The sequence below is a fragment of the Pleurodeles waltl genome, chromosome 11, assembly GCF_031143425.1.
Source record: "Pleurodeles waltl isolate 20211129_DDA chromosome 11, aPleWal1.hap1.20221129, whole genome shotgun sequence".
In the NCBI taxonomy this organism is placed as follows: Eukaryota; Metazoa; Chordata; class Amphibia; order Caudata; family Salamandridae; genus Pleurodeles; species Pleurodeles waltl.
In genome coordinates this window covers 107435581-107456944 of record NC_090450.1, presented here as the reverse complement: position 1 = coordinate 107456944, position 21364 = coordinate 107435581, and the positions used below count along the sequence as shown (strand labels likewise).

Here is a 21364-nt window from a genome sequence, read left to right as displayed (position 1 = left end):
TTACATTGACCCTCTCACCCTGGCCCACCCCACAGTGATTTTGGGATTTGGTTTCCTCACTTTTTTAATTGGGGTGGGGATTCAGAGACTTATTACTCAGGCCAACTAGGGCCAATTTTCACTATTTTTGGCATGTTTTGGTCCTGATGGCCAGCTTTAGCCACCAAGGGCATTTCCTTCAGGCATACTAGTCTCTAAAAGGGGACATTTTGTGGGGAGCTATATTTCCTGTCTGGTCCCTTTCCAACAAAGTCAAAGTCAAGCACACCCACTCCAAACCTTTTCCCAGGAATTTGGTCAAGCACTGTCAATTGTTACATTATGAGGCAAGGTTTTAATCCCTTCTGGGAGGCAGATGAATTAACTTGGCCCAGTTGGAAGGACAAAAGCCAGGAATCTAATTCTGAGCTGAGCAAAGGAAATATAAAAAATCTTAGGGGGTTATTCCAACTTTGGAGGAGGTGGTAATCTGTCCCAAATGTGACGGATTTACCACCAGCCGTATTACGAGTTCCATAGGATATAATGGACTCGTAATACAGCTGGTGGTATATCCGTCACTTTACCGTCACTTTTGGGACGGATTATCACTTCCTCCAAAGTTGGAATAACCCCCTTAGTGTCATAATAAGTGTAAGAAGGATGTCAAGGACTTTAATTCACTCTCTGGGTACATGTTTAAACCCAGATTTGTACCTGGCTGGACCCTTAAGGCTTAAATTGTGCAAAACTGTACTTGAGGGTAGATTTTGCTCATAATGTGTACACAGTATAAGCACTAAAGACCTTAAGTAAGCTCTACAGACGTACACTATGAATGACCACTCACATTTTAAGGCCTACCCCAGGCCAGTATCAATACCGGAAGAGTCTGTTCTATAACAGGCTGTTGATGCCCAAATAGTGGGCTGCCAGGACCGTAGTCTTAAGTGTTGCTGGCACACATGGATGTGTCCCCTTCTTCACAAGTACCCAGTCAAGATTCTCTTTTACCACCTGAGCAGAAGTGGCATTACCTTGAAAGTCAGACACTGGTGACAACCAAACGCAATCCAATTAGCATGAGTTTACCGTCAGTGAGGTTCAGTTAGTGAGACTCACTCACATTAAATTTAAAAAAAACTGATAGTCTAAAGTGGAAACTCCTGGGGGCCTAAATGGGCAGAACACATTTGCTACAAACATCACATGCCCACTTATTGAAGACGTGTTCCTTGACTGATGGCAAATTCAGATATTACTGAGCAGTAACTGTGGTGGGTACCGTCATTTACCAATGGTGTTACCGGTCCACAAGTAGAATTGCCTCTAACTACAGTAACACACTACTACTAGTGTTCACCTAAATCTTCAAGGTTTACAATCTTGGTTTGATAATATACACTATGGAATTTAATCATAAGTAAGACTTCACAGCCATTATCAGACACAGTAAACAAAAGACAAGACATGCAAATTAATACTTAAAAAAGGTATAGAGATGTATTTGTGACCAGTGAAATTTCTATTAAGAAAGAACACCCTTAAGCGGCAAAATAACATCCTTAAGCGCAGTATCATCCTGGTAGTATCTACTGTGCTTGATCTTGGTAAGAAGGTATACATTACAGAAAGGAAAAGTAAGGGTTTTAATTATTACTCTCAATGTTTCCTGTATTATAAATGTGCATCTTGTAATGATTATTTAACTTTTTTTGTATTGAGATCCAGCATATCTCCCAAAACACGTGTGTTGGTTTTCTGGACATGATGGAGAATAAATAATTGTAATCACACTCAGTCTGCCTCATGCATCTTAGTGGCTCTAGTGGACGATTGTCTGATGTTCCCTTTTATCCATGCCCAGGTTCAATTTAGAAACAAATAAGGGCAAAAACTATTTACTAGTTTTTGTGACTTTTAACCATTCTAATTAGCAACTGAACAAGGAATGTAAAAAGTGTGAACCAAATGGAGATCTAGTTATAGCGATGCCTGCAAGCAGAGATATAAAACATCAGTAACAAAATATCAGTATGCCAATTGCAGAGCTCAAATAAATGACTTCGCAAAAAGGATAGAACAGTCTTTCAGTTCTATTAAAGAAAAGTATTTGATTGTTAACTCTTTCCCTAAACCTGATTTGCCAAATCAGTCACCCCCCATCAGAAGACCTCTGATTATTTTCTTGCGAAAGTAAAGAAAATTGATAGCACTCTAGCAAGTTCAGCAGTTCAAGATGAGAATAAAGGAGGAAGTCTCATAATCAGTAACATAAAAGCTGAGCTTTCCACATTCCCTCAGCAAGCTATAGAGGACGTCAATACAGTGGCAAGCTCAGTTATATCTGGCTCGCCATTTGATGCTGCTCCAATAGATATCCTGTTGAAAAGGGGAAACATGATTTGTATTGCTTTGACAGACATATATAATCTGTCTCTGACTAAATGCAGCCCTACAGAGGAATGGAAACACACAATTGTCTGGCCGTTACTCAAGAAGTCTAATTTGGACCCACAGTTCACAGGAAAGTACAGACCAATATTGCTTCTTTCAGGAGACAGAAAGATCTTAGACAAGATGGTAAATAGATGACTAGTTGACTTCTTGGAAACCAACAATATTCTCCACCTGACCCAACAGGATTCTGTTCAAGTTGCAGCAAAGAAACAGCCTTGGTAAGATCTTAAGTTAGTCTTAGATCAAGGTATCTCAGCAGCGTCGATCCCTCTAGATTTTGACACTATTCCCCACCCTATCCTTCTCCATCATCTGGAAGAAGCTGGAATTACAGGGAGGGCTCTAAGATTGCTTGCATCATTTGTGGAGAAGCATAGCTTCCAAATCAGTGAAAGACTGTTCTGTGCCAGACATCAGTAGATCTGTGGGGTTCATCAAGTCTTATCCTTGAGCCGTACACTTTTCAATCTTTACATCCGCCCTCTTTCCGATATCATTTGTTCTTTGGGTTTTTAATGGTATCATACCTAGACAATACTCAGCTGATTGTTTTGCTATCCCCAGTTACAGACTCCATGTCTATGAGACTTAACAGCTGCCTAGAGAAGGTCTACAGTTTGATGGCAGCCAGCTGTCTAAAACTAAATTGAGAAAAAACAGAGGTTATAATAGTTGACAATAATTCTTCACTAGGGAACCAAATCAGCTGCCCCCCTTTCTTCAAAGAACATCCATCCCCTGAACGTGAATGTAAGAGCCTAGGGATCACACTGGATAAGCAACATTCAATGTCTTCCCAATTAAAGAAGATGGCTGAGAGCTGTTTTGGCCTTCTGAGAGCCTCAAGGAAGACTCTGGATTGGATCCTGGAGGAGACTCATAGAACAGTGATTCAAGGCCTAATTCTGTTCCGTATTGATTATGGCAACTCACTGTACTTGGGCAGTCCACAGGCAGTGACTGCAAGGCTATAAATCATCCAAAATACAGCTGCATGATTGCTGCTGGATGTCCCAAAATCACAATCATAACGTCCAGCGCTTGAAGCCTTGCATTAGCTTCTCATAAATAGGAGAATATCATTTAAGGCTCTCTGTATTATACATCAGGGAAAACATAGGTGGTCATTACAACCTCAGCGGTCTTTTAACAAGACCACTGAGGGACCGCCGTGTGGAAGACCGCCAGTAGTGGCGGTTTGCCGCTCGGCGTATTATGACCGTTGGAGGCCCTCTGTCGTTTTTTCTGACGGAGAGCCGCCAACAGCCATACTTGCGGGCGGCTGGGAAGTGGAGGTTGCTCCACCTCCACCGCCACGGCAACAGAACACCGCCCAGCTAATCACGTCCTGTGATTCTGCACGGCGGTTTTCTGTTGGCGGTGTGGTGTCGGCGGAGCTGCCCCCATGGCTCCCGTCCCCTCCCGGCGGATCGATGGAACAGGTAAGTCGATCGTCCGTTAGGGGAGGGGGGTTGGAGGGTGTTGTGTGTTGTGTGGGTGCATGGGGGTGTGCGTCTGTGTATGTAGGGGGGGTGTGAGTGCGTGTATGCTTGCGGGGTGTTGCATGTTTTGGGAATGAGTGCGTGTAGGTCTGTAGGTATGTCTGTGTGGATGTGTGCGTGAATGTGTGAATGTGGGTGTACGTGTCTGACTGTGTGTGGATGTTGGCATGTGTGTCGGTGTGTGTGCGTGTATGTGTGCTGGTGGTGCCTGCGTGCGTGTCGTGTGTGTATGAGTGCTGTGATGTTGGGGGTCGCGGTGGGGAGAGGGTCCTGCCACCTTTGGGGGGTGGCAGGGGTGGTGGGGGGTGTAGGGGAGGGAGTTGGGGTAGAGGTGGGGGAGACCCCTATCAGTGCCAGGGAAGGAATTCCCTGGCACTGATAGTGCTTACCGCCATGGATTTCATGGCGGTTCCTACCGCTGGAAATCCACGGTGGTAAGGCAGGTCAAAATACCGGCGGCGGTATTGTCACGGCCGCCAGGCTGGAGACCCAGGTCTCCATCCCAGCGGCCGGAACGGAGAAGCGGCGGATGATAATTCCAAAAATAAGACCGCCAGCCTGTTGGCGGTCTTACCGCCGCTTTAATACCGTCCGCCAGGGTTGTAATGACCCCCATAATGTGGTTGCATTTATTCTTTGCCAGCTGATCACTCCTTATTGGTACTATAGGGATCCTAGGTCCAAGAATTTTGATCCCCTAGTTGTCCCTAGCCTTGACAGACCTAGTAGTGGAGGTCGATCATTTACACATCTTAAGTCTAAACTCTGAAATGCTTTGCCTACTGAGCTGGGAAGACCCAATAACTACATGAGCTTTAAAAAGAGATTGAGAAATGATCTCTTTCTCTAATTTATATGTTACTCGATCTTGCTTTCCGTATTTTAACTAGTACTCACAGAGCTGGGAAGCCCATCGGGTAGCTATGAGCTATACAAACTCAGGTAAATAGGATATTATCAAATGTATCCTGGAGCCTTTATGGTTTTGTTTGTGGGTTCTTTTGATTTTGGTTTCACATCTGAAATTATGAATTCAAAGGTTGTTGAAGGATCAAACACTTGAAAACAGCTGTGCATTTTGTAGAATATGTTCACACATTAAAGAACAAGGATTTCCCTGATTTTTGTTTTGGGAAATGCAGATAGTATCATGTCAGTCTAAGAATTAAATATGGCAATGCCATGAGCCAATATGCCAACTCAAGTTAGCTGGTCGCATCAAATATGTCTTCTTTAATGGAAACAGCTATACTTATTGTGTCTATCATTAAGAAACATACTAACCTCATTCTGTCAGCAAGAATGCCCTATACTCTTTAATCAGACTTGGAATCTAAAAGTCAGAGTAATGCAAGGGTCAACATTCCCAATCACATCCAGAGAGCTGCTTTATAGTCCACAGATTCAAATCACCAATTGTCACCAAGCTTAAGAGCAAATGGACTAGGGCCGGACATATTCAAATGTGGCCTCTTCTCCCAAGCTACAAATAGGGTGACACATAAAAGACTGAGGGATCATGTGCATTCATTTATATTTGCTTGTATGCTCCAGTTTTTGATAACTATTTTAAAATGTTATGAACAATACACTTTATAAGGCTAATGTTTGCTTTACAATATCCCACACAGAATTTTGTGCAATGTTTTGACGTGGTAAATACATAGCATAGCTAACTCAAGAGTAGGCAAGCTAGGGTGTTCAAAATATGTTTCTTTAGCTACGGTAAAGTACATATTATTAGTTCAATGAATAAACACATTGCATTTCTCCAAAGTACTTATTATGGTTTGCAATACCTGTCATTTCTTGGATTTTGGGATAGAACGTATTCCAGAATTTGCATTGCCGTGCTCGTAATTTTTGGCTTGTCTTCGGTGCTTCTGTATTTAAAATTAGATATTGTTGTTCATCAGTATTGAATACTGGCCATTGTCCTTCTTCTCTGAGAATTCCGTTTGGGTTTCTACAAATGAAATACAGATTGCTTAAACTAAAAGTGATTTTAGTAAAAGTATAATGCAAGGTTTGACCCACAGCTTAGAAATGATAGAACAATGACTTTGATTGTGAGTTTGTAATCAGCTCATTCATTTAACAAAAACATAATATTTCCTAAAGTATTTCCTACTTTGCTAATTGCGCTTTATCGATAGTAACTCCTCCCTATGGCGGTTGTTGGAACATGGGTTATTGGTAAGGGCAGGTAAGTACCTACACTTAGCAATAGGCCACTAACCTCCACTTAGGTCCTGTTAGGTCTCAGTAAATTAAACCCAGCTCAACCCTTGGTAGCTTGGCAACGAGCGACAAGGCTTAACTTAGGAGACAGAGTGTAAAGCATTCAAACATCACAAAACAGTAATTAAATAAAACACAAGAAACAGTTTAAAAATCCAAAATCAATTTATAAAAATAGGGAATATTTTTAGCTTTAAAATGACACCAAAACAAATAAAATCGGATAAGGGGAACCAAAGGTATGAAGTTTTAAAGAATTATTGCTTTCTAGCGCATAGAAACAAAAAGTGCCAATCTGGTCAACTGGTCGCACCTCGACCGGGGCAAAGTCAAAGTTTAAGGCCGACCGTGATGGAGCCCGGCTCGGCTACAGGCCACGGATGGCCTCAGTCAAAAGTTTACCTTATGACTTAGTCGTTTTTCTGAAGATTTTCTTCAGTGGGACGAACCTGCCAGTCCAATCCTACCTCCTGGAACTCTTCCTCGGATATGCGTTGCAGGATCCTCGGTGGAGATTTTTACCTTCAGACTTAGTAGTTTTATCGAGGTGAAAATCCTTCGACTGGGGCAAACCTGGATCTTGATCCGACATCCTTGGAGCCCTCCTCGGATACGCTGGCTGAGAGGTCCCGGTCAACATCCTACGTTCTGATTTAGCCTCTTTTTTGGAGATTTTCTTTACCGGGACGAACCTGCAAGTCAGGCCGGGTCGCGGTTGAGGCAAGCCGGCTAGAGTTGCCGCAGCGAGTCGGTCCCTCTATGGAGCTTTTTTCCAAAAGTTCTCCAAAGTTCTCCAAACTTCTGGATCTTCTTCCAGATGTTCTTTTATGGTTCGTTTGGGGTCCACAGCTCACCCTAATGTTCCAGAAGCTCTGAGATGCTCCTTGGGGGTGTGGACTACAACTCCCAGAATGCACATGGCACAAACTCCGTTTTGGCCAATGGACAGTGGTCAGCTGGTTGGTTTCTTCAAGAGTTGGTGCAGGGGACTCTGGTTAGCAAGTTTTCACCTGTAGCAAACAGGGAGTCCCTCCTTGAACCAGTTGAAGCCAGGCAAAGTCCTTCTTGTGGTGAAGCCCAAGTGTACAGCTGGTGCAGTCCTTCAGAGTACAGGATCCAGGTGGAGGCCAGGGGTTTAGCAGGGCAGTCCTTCTTCTCCTGTAGTTCTTCCTTGTTGGAATCGGATGGGGATCTGAGGTGTGGGTGCAGGTCTGCCAGTTATGCCTGCTCCTGGGTGAAAAACAGGGGGGTCCTGGTTCTCCAATCAGGTGCAGGGTCCTTCCCCTGTGATGACCACTTCCTGGGAAGTGTGGCAACAATCAATCCCAGGGAGCAACATTCCTTAAAAATCCATCATGGCTGAAAGTGATTTTTGGAGGTTACATCTGGCTGAGCACACCCACTGGTGTGGCTAAAAATCTTAATCACGCCCCTCTCCTGCCCTCTCCTAATCTAATCAAGGGGGCACCTAACTGTCTGGGTTTGCAGGATGTGAGAATGTTGCTCCAAATATCCTTCCCTGCCTTTGAAGACCAGTTTGGCAGCCCTCCCCCTTCCTGCTTTACCATCTGCTGAGGGAAGATCTCCTCCCCCAGGCACATCTCTTTGTGTGGAGCCAGGCCACTACACACCTCATCAAGGCAGCCTAGCCAGGCTGCCAGAGGCTGGCCAATCAGAGCACAGCAGCAAAAACACTGCAGGGCTGAAGTTGGCAACTTTTCAGGTAAAGTTTAAAACTCTTTACCTGAACAAGTTATATTAAATCCAACAACTGGAAGTTGTGGAATTTATTATAACAATTAATTTGATACAAAACTTCTGGTATCTGTTACTTAAGGGGACTTTTAAAATTAAAATAAAGTCTCACCATTGTAGCTTATGGAGGCCATTCACTACAATGAGGGAAATACGAATTTGGCTGTTTTACCGCACCAGGGCTTATAAAACTATTTTTATAAGGTCCCTGCTTATAGTTACATGGCACCCAGCCCTAGGGGCACAAAGGGCACGCCTTAGGGGTGACGTATATGTAAAAAAATAAGGTAGTTTAAGACTTTGGAACTACTTTTAATTGCAAAGTCGAATTTGCATGTAACTTTAATTAAAAAGCAGCCAGCAAGGCAGGCCTGCCTTTAAAATGACACTGGGGACCTCCGCAGTGCACCTATGGGGCACTACCTATGCAGGGGTCACTAAACCTCCATGCCCTACCATATACTAGGGACTTATAGGTAGGTCAATTTTGCCAATTATAATTAGCCTAATTTGCATATCCACTTTACACAGAGCACTGTCCCTGGGACTGGTAAGAAGTACCCAGGGCACAGCCAAGAGCCAGTAACCACCAGTACCTGTCCACAATGTTTGGGGTGACCAGGGCAAAAAGGAAGACTTTCCTACAGCAGTCTAAAGAAATCTGTGAAAGATGGGAAGCTTTTTCACAGGCATTCATAAAGCCCAAGGTGTTCTCAATCTTGTTGAACTCTTTGATTTAATTCATGCATTTATAAAGAGAACGGCATAGGCAATGGCCCTTTAAGTTTTACATTGTTACAGTTATGGATTCTCAGCACTGTTGTCACATGAATGCAAACTAATAAAAATCATAGCAAAATATTATAAAAATGTAAGTGATTGCTCATTTTAACTTTTAAATCCAAAACACTACTGTAGCTACAATGTAAATATAATTAAGAATTATTATAGATGTTTCACAGGTAATACCCTTGAACCTAGGGTAGGTCGCTTCCCCCGCCGCTGCAGCTCCACCTGCCCAGGCTCCTGCCACCTCCTAGCAAACCGTAAGTACTCCCTGCGCTCCCCCCTGTCCAGCCCCTCGTTACTCACCTCTGTCTTCTGAGCTCTCTCTCTTCCAAATTTTCTACGTACCTCTGCTGTCCTCTCTCTGTCCATTTTCCTTCGTCTTCTGCCCTTCCTCTGGTGTCCATTTTCCTTCATTTTCTGCTCCTCCTCTGGTGTCCATTCTCCTGCGTTTTCTGCTCTTCCTCTGGTGCCCATTCTCCTTTGTTTCCTGCTCTTCCTCTGGTGACCATTTCCATTCGTTTTCAGCTCTTCCTCTGCACTCCATTTTCCTTCGATCTCTGCTCTTCCTCTGTAGTCCATTTCCTTCGTGTTCTGCTCTTCCTCTGTAGTCCATTTCCTTCGTGTTCTGCTCTTCTTCTGTAGTCCATTTCCTTCGTGTTCTGCTCTTCCTCTGTACTCCATTTTCCTTCGTGTTCTGCTCTTCTTCTGTAGTCTATTCTCCTTCGTGTTCTGCTCTTCCTCTGCACTCCATTTTCCTTTGTTCTCTGCTCTTCTTCTGTAGTCCATTTTTCCTCTTCCATCTCCGCTCTCTCCCTTGTCCATTTTTCCTCCTCCTTCTCCGCTCTCTCCCTCGTTCATTCTTCTTTGCTTTTCCTCTGCTCTCCTCCTGCCCTTGCTCCTCATTTTTCGCCTCCTTCTCCTGTGGTTTTTCCTCTTTTTTTCACACTTTCCCTTCTTTCTCTTCTTTCCCTTCTATCTGACCCCCCGCCCTCCGCTTTACCGCCGCCACCCTCGTGCGGCCCCGTAGTCCATTTCCTTTGTGTTCTGCTCTTCCTCTGTACTCCATTTTCCTTTGTGTTCTGCTCTTCTTCTGTAGTCCATTCTCCTTCGTGTTCTGCTCTTCCTCTGCACTCCATTTTCCTTCGTTCTCTGCTCTTCTTCTGTAGTCCATTTTTCCTCTTCCATCTCTGCTCTCTCCCTCGTCCATTTTTCCTCCTCCTTCTCCGCTCTCTTCCTCGTCCATTCTTCTTCGCTTTTCCTCTGCTCTCCTCCTGCCCTTGCTCCTCGTTTTTTGCCTCCTTCTCCTGTGGTTTTTCCTCTTTTTTCACACTTTCTCTTCTTTCTCTTCTTTCCCTTCTATCTGACCCCCCCACCCTCCGCTTTCCTGCCTCCACCCCCAGTGCGGCGCCGCCCCCCGCTCCCATTCGTCGCCCCCCCTCCCACCCCCAGCTGACCCCTCCTCCCCCCCTCCTCCCTCTTATGGCGGAAGCGCCGAAGGCGCGTCTAAGGCAAGCCCGTCTGCACCCGTCCGCGCCTGGACCGCGCCCAGTGCCACGACCCCTGGCCCCCAGCACTCCCAAACCCCGCAGCACCGCTACGACCCCGCCTCCCTCCACGCACTCAACCCGGGACGTTCTACAACCTGCTTCCAAGCCAACCCGAAACGCACTCATGGACCCTTTGCATGTCTCACCTGCAAGCATACCTTCCACCGCGACTGCACCCCGCCCGCCAGCCAATAACCACCTCAAATGCATCCTCATCAACGCACGCTCCATCCACAAGCACACCATTGAACTATGGGACCTCCTGGACTCTACCACACCGGACGTCGCCTTCATCACTGAGACCTGGATGAACGCCTCCTTGGCCCCCGACATCGCCATAGCCATCCCCGACGGCTCCAAGATAGCCAGGAGAGACCGCACCAACCAAGTCGGAGGAGGAATCGCCATCATATTCAAGAACTCCATCAATTTCAGCACCTCCACCGAAGACACCCCCCTCGCAGCCGAACACATGCACTTCCAGATCCACACCGACCCCAGGACCACCCTCAGAGGAACTATCATCTACAGACCCCCTGGACCAAGCGCCCTCTTCAGTGAATCCATCACAGACTTCATCTCCCTGCACGTCCTAGCCTCGCCGGACTATATCCTCCTCGGAGACCTCAACTTCCACCTGGAGCAGAACAACGACTCCAACACCACCACCCTGCTCGACAACCTCGCCAACCTCGGTCTCAAGCAACTGGGGAACACCCCCACCCACATCGCCGGACACACGCTCGACCCCATCTTCTCTGCCAGCAACCACGTATCCTTCAGCCACTCCTCCGTAATACACTGGACTGACCACAGATGTGTCCACTTCACCTTCAGACGCAAGACTCTCCACTTTCGCACACAACCCATCTCACGCAGACATTGGAACAAAATCTCCACTGAACAGCTCCTCTCCACTGTCAGCCACAACCAACCTACCATCACCACCGACGCCAACAACGCATCCCTCAGCCTCACACAATGGATCACCAACTGCGCTGACAACCTCGCACCCCTCCGACTCCTCCCAAGACAGACCAACACCAGGAAACCTCAATGGTTCAAAGACGCCCTCAAGGAATCCAAAAAAACCTGCTGTACCCTCGAGAAAACCTGGTGCAAAGACCACACCGTAGAAAACATGTCTGCTCTCAAAATCACCACCCGCGAACACCATCAGCTGATCCGTGCCACCAAAAGAACATCCTTCAAAGACAGACTGGACAAGAACACTCACAACAGCAAAGAACTCTTCAACATCGTCAAAGAGCTCTCCAATCCCAACGCCAGCTCCAACTCCATCACGCCCTCACAAGAACTCTGCAACTCCCTCGCTACCTTCTTCCATTGAAAGATCACCGACCTACATGACAGCTTCGGTTCACAGCCCCAGCCAACCACCACAGAACCCACAGCCCCAGCCATCACCCTCAACGCCGGGACACACATCAGCGCGGAAGAGACCAAAACTACCATGAACACCATCCACTCTGGTGCCCCCTCGGACCCTTGCCCCCATTTCATCTTCAACAAAGCCGACAACATCATCGCCCCCCATCTCCAGACCATCATCAACAGCTCGTTTGCATCTGCCACCTTCCCCGAGACCTGGAAATACGAGGAAGTCAACGCTCTCCTGAAGAAACCTACAGCGGACCCCAGCGACCTGAAGAACTTCTGCCCCATCTCGCTCCTCCCCTTCCCGGCCAAAGTCATCGAGAAGACCATCAACAAGCAACTGACCAAATTCCTCGAAGACACAACCTGCTCGACCCCTCCCAGTCCGGATTCCGAGCCAACCACAGCACGGAAACCGCCCTCATCGCAGTCACTGATGACATCAGAACTCTGCTGGACAACGGAGAAACAGCCGCCCTCATCCTCCTCGACCTCTCGGCTGCCTTCGAAACTGTCTGCCACCACACCCTAATATCCCGCCTCCGCTCCACCGGTATCCAAGGACAGGCCCTGGACTGGATCACCTCTTTTCTCTCTAACCACTCCCAAAGAGTCTACCTCCCGCCGTTCCGATCGGATCCCACTGAGATCATCTGCGGCGTCCCACAGGGCTCCTCGCTCAGCCCAACTCTCTTCAATGTCTACATGAGCCCCCTCGCTGACATCGCACGCAAACACAACATCAACATCATCTCCTACGCCGACGACACCCAGCTGATACTTTCCCTCACCAAGGAGCCTACCACCGCCAAGACCAACCTGCAGGATGGAATGAAAGACGTCGCAGAATGGATGAAACTCAGCCGCCTGAAGCTGAACTCAGACAAAACGGAAGTCCTCATCCTCGGAAACACCCCGTCCGCCTGGGACAATTCTTTGTGGCCCACGGCCCTGGGCACCGCAACAACCCCCTCAGACCACGCACGCAACCTCAGATTCACCCTGGACCCGCTTCTCACCATGACCAAACAAGTCAACGCCGTCTCGTCTTCCTGCTTCCTCACTCTCTGCATGCTACGAAAGATCTTCCGCTGGATCCCCGCCGACACCAGAAAAACCGTGACCCACGCCCTCGTCACAAGCCGCCTGGACTACGGAAACACTCTATACGCAGGAACCACCGCAAAACTCCAGAAACGTCTTCAGCGAATACAAAACGCCTCCGCACGCCTCATCCTCGACATACCCCGCCACAGCCACATCTCCGCCCACCTGAGACACCTGCACTGGCTACCCGTCAACAAAAGGATCACCTTCAGGCTCCTCACCCACGCACACAAAGCCCTCTACAACAAGGGACCCGAATACCTCAACCGTCGCCTCAGTTTCTACACGCCCACCCGTCAACTTCGCTCCACCAGCCTCGCAGTCGCCGCCGTCCCTCGCATCTGCCGCACCACGGCAGGTGGGAAATCCTTCTCCTACCTGGCGGCCAAGACATGGAACTCCCTCCCCGCCAACCTCAGGACCACCCAGGACCACCTCGCCTTCCGGAGGCAGCTCAAGACCTGGCTCTTCGAGCAGCAGTAACCCCCACCCCCTAGCGCCTTGAGACCCTCACGGGTGAGTAGCGCGCTTTATAAATATTATTGATTGATTGATTGAAACAAACACATGGGAAATTACACTCCTATTCTGGTGCAATTGCATTAAAGACAAAAGTGTGTATATCAAATATATTAGCAGAGTCTGAATTGCTGTGAAGTTAATAATAGAGATGATTGCACAGCAGAGTATTTTTTACATTCTCTTGTAGCATTGGTTAGTGTCATAGTATGATATAAAGTGTTGTCACTGATACCTAAGATTGACAGTACTCTGTAAGAAATCAATAAACCCCCATTGCTGCCATTCATTGTAGCCATGTGCATAGTATAATTGGTGTGTAAAAACTTACAATAACATTACAACTGTATAAAATATGTTTGTAGCGCATGAATGCAGTAATTAACTCAATGCTAAATACTCCACAAAGAGTAAAGATTTAACAAGTGAATATATAATGGATATACCCACTACACTTACTGACGCTGTTGTACACATAACAATGATTGATCTCTAAGTTGGTCATTGCAACAGAAGCTTAAAGGAGAAATGTAACTTTGTACCAAATCTAACTCTGAAAACATGATTGAAATAACCGCCAATGTTGTAATTAAGTATTTAGGCTCAAGTTGCAAAATGATAGGGCAGAAACCAAATGATTAAGTTAAATATACAACAGATGTAAAACACTATACCGGAATGTAATTATAAAGGCAGCTGATAAGGGTAGAAACATAGGGGGTCATTCTAACTCTGGCGGGCGGCGGAGGCCGCCCGCCAGAGTTCCCCCGGCAGAACACCGCTCCGCGGTCTGAAGACCGCCGGGGTGATTCTGTGTTTCCCGCTGGGCTGGCGGGCGACCGCCAGAAGGCCGCCCGCCCGCCAGCCCAGCGGGAAACCCCTTCCCACGAGGAAGCCGGCTCCGAATGGAGCCGGCGGAGTGGGAAGGTGCGACGGGTGCAGTTGCACCCGTTGCGAATTTCAGTGTCTGCTGAGCAGACAGTGAAATTCTTTGTGGGACCCTCTTACGGGGGCCCCTGCAGTGCCCATGCCATTGGCATGGGCACTGCAGGGGCCCCCAGGGGCCCCACAACACCCCTCACCGCCATCCTGTTCCTGCCGGTCGAAACCGCCAGGAACAGGATGGCGGTGAGGGGGTCGGAATCCCCATGGCGGCGCAGCAAGCTGCGCCGCCATGGCGGATTCCCATGGGCAGCGGAAAGTCGGCGGTACACCGCCGGCTTTCCGTTTCTGGCCGCGGCTGTACAGCCACGGTCAGAATGCCTGGCGGTGCACCGCCAGCCTGTTGGCGGTGCTACCGCCGACCCCGGACCGCCGGGGTCGGAATGACCCCCATAGTCCTTAATATGGTGAACTACATAAAGGAGGCCAAAAGACTAATAACTCTAATTGAATACAAAATAATATTTACAAATAATCCTATAAAAATCAATCACATATACAGTATTTCAAATAAACTGTATCACTAGAGAAGAGTGATAATAGCATTTTATGATTTTTCCGACTCATAAGCCCATCAAAACTCTACTGGCATGCCCTATTATTTCAGGGGTTGGGTCTAACTTTAGATGTAATTATTGGCCCATACTCTAACATCATATAATATGAACAGCACAGTTAATTTTAATACTTTACAGGCTATGTCCTAGAAGAATAAATATTGGCTTGCTACATTGATTGAGTGGGTCTACACATCCCCATATATTCATCCATACATATAGTAATCTCTCTATGGCTCTCTTTCTATTTCTCTTTCTTGGATATGCATTTTCCATACAATGGAATAAGATTCTTTTGAACAATGTGACAGTTTTGCACTCCGTCTTCACTGTGCTCTAGTCATTCATTTGCTATATCTTTAATCCAAAGTTTTTATGGAAAGAAGCGTTTTGTCTACTGTCCTAGGTCATACTATATAAGTATTTAAATAAATAGATCCATCACTCATGGTCAACTGGTTTGATTGGGTAAACTATTGGTACACATCTAATCAGAAAGCTATTTCTGTCTCAATATCGTTCTAAAAATGCTTGAATTTATTTACAAGATTAACATAGGATGCTTTAACAAACAGTTACACTTACAACAAAAAGGAACAGTAATAGGAGATACAATTGTGCTATTGTTACCAAATGTAATACAGTCGGATTGTAGTGGATACACTGAAGATAGGTAAATTTGCCTTTAGATTCCTCCAAGGCTTACATCAGAACAGTCTTCTCCATCATTTTCTGTATTATACATATTGCCATTCATAGACAGAGGTATGCTGTGGCTTGTTGGCATAATGTGAAGGATGCAATAAAGAACATTTATTTTACAATTGTATGAAGGCTCAGTGTATGTCTTTTTCAGGAAACATACATGAAACTAAATCTACTTTTGAATAATTCTAAAGTATGCTTGATGCTATTCCTCATCTTCCTATGTTCTCTGATATATTAGATTTCAAGTTAGCATATATGTGTGTCAGCAACAAAGCCTTCACGGGAAAATCATTGTCTCCTACGTTACACTATGAATAAAGTCACACTTAATATAACATATTCTCCAGAGCCAGTCCAAGTTTAGGAAAGAAAAAAAAATCACAGATGTTTAAGATTACCTCACCAACATAGCTCATTCACATTGGATATCCGTCATAAATTAAAAACAATTGCTGCTTAGGAAAATTAGAGCATCTTGCAAGACCCAGGAAAGTTCACAAAGGGTCATTACCAACATCACTGAAAATTATTTGCATACTAACATATAAAGTGATCTTTTATTCGGGAAACTGAACAAGGTAAACTTAGCATTACTAATTGCTTGCACATTAAGAGAAAAGGGGATCTTTTATTTGGTGCATTGAACAAATGTGCATCAAAGCAACCGAAATGCAAATTGCTTGCACAATAAGAACAAGCATTTTCAATGCAACAGGTTTCGCATTTGCTCGAGTTAGAGCTATTAGTGTTGTAAAGAAAAATAAAATGCAGCACGATCGCACTATGTAAAATGCAGCGTGTTTGCGCTGCGTGGAAAATAAACAGATAAAGTAGTCCGGACCCCAGGCTTAAAGCATCGAGCCTTTCATGTTTTTAGTAGTTTACCGGTGCTGTGTAGGTGGGCTAAACACCGGAAAAGGCATGACGTATGCATGCTTTTCACAAATGAAAGCAGGGGATTTTAAAAGGCAAGCCCACGAATCAATGTAAGTGATTGACGTGACATGGGCGTGGCTTGTAGCCCAAAGAGAGATTACAGAATGGATGGAGCACTTTGCGCTCGCCCATAAAAAAGTGATCTTTTTTTAAACAATGCAAAAATGTGCATGCACTCAATGCAAGCAACCACATTTTGGAAAATGCCATAGGAGAGAACCCTGCCTTAACACAATTATGTTTCCAGTATTTCACTTCATTTGAAATGTTTTCCTGTGCTGTAAGTCTGCAGGAATAGCACTGGTTTAAATTTTCCTGCCACCATTTTCACTGCTATTTAAAAGAAACTAGCTAAACATAAACTAAACAAGCATTTGCAATACAATGGTTCCCACGTTTGCTTGAGTTAGAGTTATTAGTGTTGTAAGTCCCTAACTAAACTTTTCTTGCTACACAAACTGAAAATAAAAAATAAAACAGTTGGCATAAGCAAGCCGATTCAATGATTCAAAGTGCCACAGCCACCACGATCGTGTGAGCAAAGGAGAGATACAAAAGGAAAAAGAAGTTCGTTCGCAGTCAAAGTTATCGGTAAAAGTGCAACTATCCACGTAACAAGGTCGATGGCCAAGGCGGTAACAAAACCGTCCCAAGGAGGGACAAACGTAAAGCATTTACCAATGATAACACAGGATTTGTAAAACTAAAAAGTAGTGCTTGACAAGCAAGCAGTAGAAGGACAGAAGCAATGAGGCCATATTACAGGGTAGGGACAAATACAAGAAGAGGAAGGAAACCTCAAACAAATAAATAAAAAGCAAGCAAATAAGAGTAACAATAAAGCTAAACAATGATATTCAATGGATGGGCTCGAAAACCAATATGAGCTGATAATAGTTATTTTCCCAAACAAGCAGGTTGCTCTTTCGGAAAGGCAATACCTAATTATAGTCTTCCATTAACCAAGAAGGCTGCTGCTCCACATAGTGAGTATTCACTGGTGCCACTGCTTCACGCCCAATTTTGATGGGATGTTTTATCCCAGCTGGTTCTGAACACTGGTTCCAGCTCAAGAAAAGCTGCTAGAACCAGAATCTCTTTCAAATCCATAATAATTGGTGTGACATTTTCTGTGTGGCAATTATTTCTAGCACGTCACAGCTTTTACTTATGAATGGCCTTCCTATCTCACTTGTCAATACAGTAGGGGCCTTATGTTTCCCGGTATCAATGTTAGAGCAAAGCACATACAAGTGTCTGGGCTCACAATTCAAAAATAGCGTAAAATAACTCAACAAAACATAGCAGTATAATAACGTAATGTTTCATAATACAACACAGTGTTAGGCTAACTAGAGGCTAATTTCAGATTAGGACCTGAGTAGACAAACCGGAGAATGTATTGATAAATCATGTCATCTAAACAACTGACAAAAACCTCGTTTATTTAAGATCTGTAACCTAAAATTATACACCAGCTATTTTTGATAGATTATACTTAAACCAATATTTAACAGCAACTGAATTATGTAATCTCCCCTCCATATAGGTGAGGGCCTATTAACAGTTGAATAAACGTCACCTTACTTGACTCTGAAACAGTCCTAGACTACATCTGCTGAAACACTGTGGAGCCAAAGCACATCCTCACCAAATACCTGGGAAGTATACACTGGAAGCTAACTAAAGAACGCGGGTTAACAGTATTTAAATACAAATTGGTGATGTTGACTACAGAGGGCTGATGCTCAGTTTGGTCAGAGAAAAGGAAATTGGAAATTTGACAATGAACATCTTTCTCTGGTCAATTCTTTGTGAACTTTACTGCTGAAATACCAGCCTAGGAGCTAGCATGATGCACACATCTAGTTAAGATCCCCTTGCCACACATTATCCTTTACCTTGCATACAAAGATGGGGAAGTGACATCATAGGGTATCAGTTTCCTGGTAAGAAGATGTTCTCTAATAATCTTCTGACATACTGCACAGTGGTGTAGCAAGTTTCTATAGGTGCAAACAATCAACAGGAGCCAATTTAAAGCGCCGCACCAAGAGCATGAGGGTGAAGGAACACATAAAAGGAAACAGAAGTTTGCTTGCAGTCAAACGTATCAACAGTTATACAATTATCTATGTAACAGGGTCTGTGTCATGCAAAGTGCTTCACTACTGCCCAGCGAAATCGTGCTGAGTAAGAAATAAAAAGAAAAAAGTAGTTCAGAAGCCATCTGGAAAACATGGATTCTCGAATGACTCCAGTAGTTTACTGATGCATTCGAAGAGGGCTAAACACCAGAAAAGGCATGACGTATGCACGCCTTTCACAAATAAAATCAAGCAATTTTTAAAAGGCAAGCCCACTAACCAGCGAAACTGATGAGCATGACATTGGCATGTTTAAAATCCCACAGAGAGATTACAACAGGGGCCAGAGTGCTTGTGCGCTCGACCCTAAAAATGAAAGAAGCTCACATATGTACTGCACAATGCAAGTGTGCCTATGCATTCTTTTATTTCACATAACATTTTACTGAAATCAAAAAATAAAAATAAAAGACTTGAACCTTTAAAAAATAATGTCAAGGGATACTATTTAACATGCCCGTGCCAACTAGTAGAAATGTATGACTAAGCATAACTTTTTGCACTGACACCAACACACTTATAGGAACTTTAACATATTGGTTGAAATACCACATATGCTATATAACTAAAGAAGGTCTATTAAACGAAACAGCACGTTATAATTACAAGTTCAACCCAAACATATACCTTGTTTTAGCTAATTAGCAGACACTAGTAGTACGTGATTTGCATGTAAATCACATCTACAGTAGTACGTAAATAAGTGCGTAAAATAATGATGACATTTCACCAACCTAAAGAGTTCTTTAATTCAATATGCTGCCGTAGATTTTAGGTGGCTGGGAAATCTACATTGTCGAGTCATAAAGATTGTGATGGTCCACTGATGGGGTTGAGGAATGGTTTCACATTGAAAGCAACTAAGAAAAGTCTCACGAAAAGTTTGCTACCCACCAAATTTTCGTCATCTCCCTAGAACAGGAGAAACATAAATGTTAGCAGCTTTTGGTTTAACAAGGGAATCTGGGCCTGAAATGGAGTGGAAGTTATGCAGACGTAGATTACAGAGAGATCCACAATCAAAGGAAAACGGGCACAAACACAACACAAGGAGAAAAATGTACAGTACGACTAGATAATGAGTTGGACACAATGACACACTGATCGTAGTGGAGCTCAAGGCACAGGACAATAATATGTAGCAAGTTACACAGCCATGGACAACATGCAATAGAATTATGGGCTATTTATTCTAAAGGGTGTAACCTATTCTGTCTCTATGGGAAATGTGTTAGTACATATGAGCCCTAATTCTAGTCTAGAGAGGACGTCACCTGTTCAATGCTGGGATACTTGGCAGCTGCAAATTATTAAAAAGACTGTTTGGAGAACACCCAGGAGCCAGTGTGGTGAAATTCTGACATGAGTTGATAAACAACACATAACAGCATATTATACCGTGTCTCTCATTCTGGGGGTATATATCACGATACAGGAGTGAAGATTGTTTACTGGGCAGTTTTGAAATGAAGAGAGTTGGAATACATTTGGATAAATGGGGATGTGAAAATATGCCACACATAAATGGAAGTATAAATTGCTTTGGGCTCACGTCGCTTTTACTTACAAGGAGGCCTTATGCACTGGATATCCGTAACTCCAAAGTTAATGAACCTAATATGGACACCATTTACTCCACCAAGAACCCGGTGCAATAGACAAATGAAATAACAATGGTGGTCATTCTGACCCTGGCGGTCTTTGACCGCCAGGGCGGAGGACCGCGGGAGCACCGCCGACAGGCCGGCGGTGCTCCAATGGGGATTCCGACCGCGGCGGTAAAGCCGCGGTCGGACCGGCACCACTGGCGGGGTCCCGCCAGTGTACCGCCGCCCCATTGAATCCTCCGCGGTGGCGCAGCTTGCTGCACCGCCGCGGGGATTCCGACCCCCCCTACCGCCATCCAGATCCCGGCGGTCGAACCGCCGAGATCCGGATGGCGGTAGGGGGGGGTCGCGGGGCCCCTGGGGGCCCCTGCAGTGCCCATGCCACTGGCATGGGCATTGCAGGGGCCCCCGTAAGAGGGCCCCTACATGTATTTCACTGTCTGCTGCGCAGACAGTGAAATACGCGACGGGTGCAACTGCACCCGTCGCACAGCTTCCACTCCGCCGGCTCGATTCCGAGCCGGCTTCATCGTGGAAGCCTCTTTCCCGCTGGGCTGGCTGGCGGTCTGAAGGCGACCGCCCGCCAGCCCAGCGGGAAAGTCAGAATTACCGCCGCGGTCTTTCGACCGCGGAACGGTAACCTGACGGCGGGACTTTGGCGGGCGGCCTCCGCCGCCCGCCAAGGTCAGAATGAGGGCCAATGTTTCTTAGCACAGTAGGTTGTATATGCCAACAATAATGTAAGACTATTTTATTATAGAATGAATCACAGATGCAAACTGACAACAGTCATAGTTACATTTATTTTTCATAACCTTTCATAGCAACGAAAATATTGCATGTTATGTTAATACATATTCAATATATCTGTGCGTGGTGCACAGTGGGTTACAACGCGAATAACAGAACAAAAACATAGAATGTGCATGCCACAATAATATGGCATTAGAGCAGCAGTAAAATTTAATTTGCTGTTTTGGGCAGTAAAAGTCCTTTGTATTAACACAGTAGAAAAAATGATTTGTGAATCAGTCCAAGTGCGAAAAGAGTCAACAGCATTTTGAGCAGTAATTCAGTCATCATTAGGACAAGAGTTTCAAGAGCAGATTCATAACTGAAAAGTAAAAGTATAAAGAAAATAAATAATAGGTCAAATGTATGTTTTGGATT

General features: G+C 45.1%; 1 protein-coding gene across 1 annotated transcript in view; it reads right to left on the bottom strand.

Annotated features, from left to right (window-relative positions):
* The window catches only part of BCHE (butyrylcholinesterase), a 340160-nt gene that overhangs the window by 140669 nt on the left and 178127 nt on the right, over positions 1-21364 (bottom strand). Inside the window, exon 3 of the mRNA XM_069213225.1 lies at positions 5741-5907. Coding sequence (XP_069069326.1) covers positions 5741-5907 — 167 coding nt within the window. The remainder of the gene's footprint in view (positions 1-5740; positions 5908-21364) is intronic.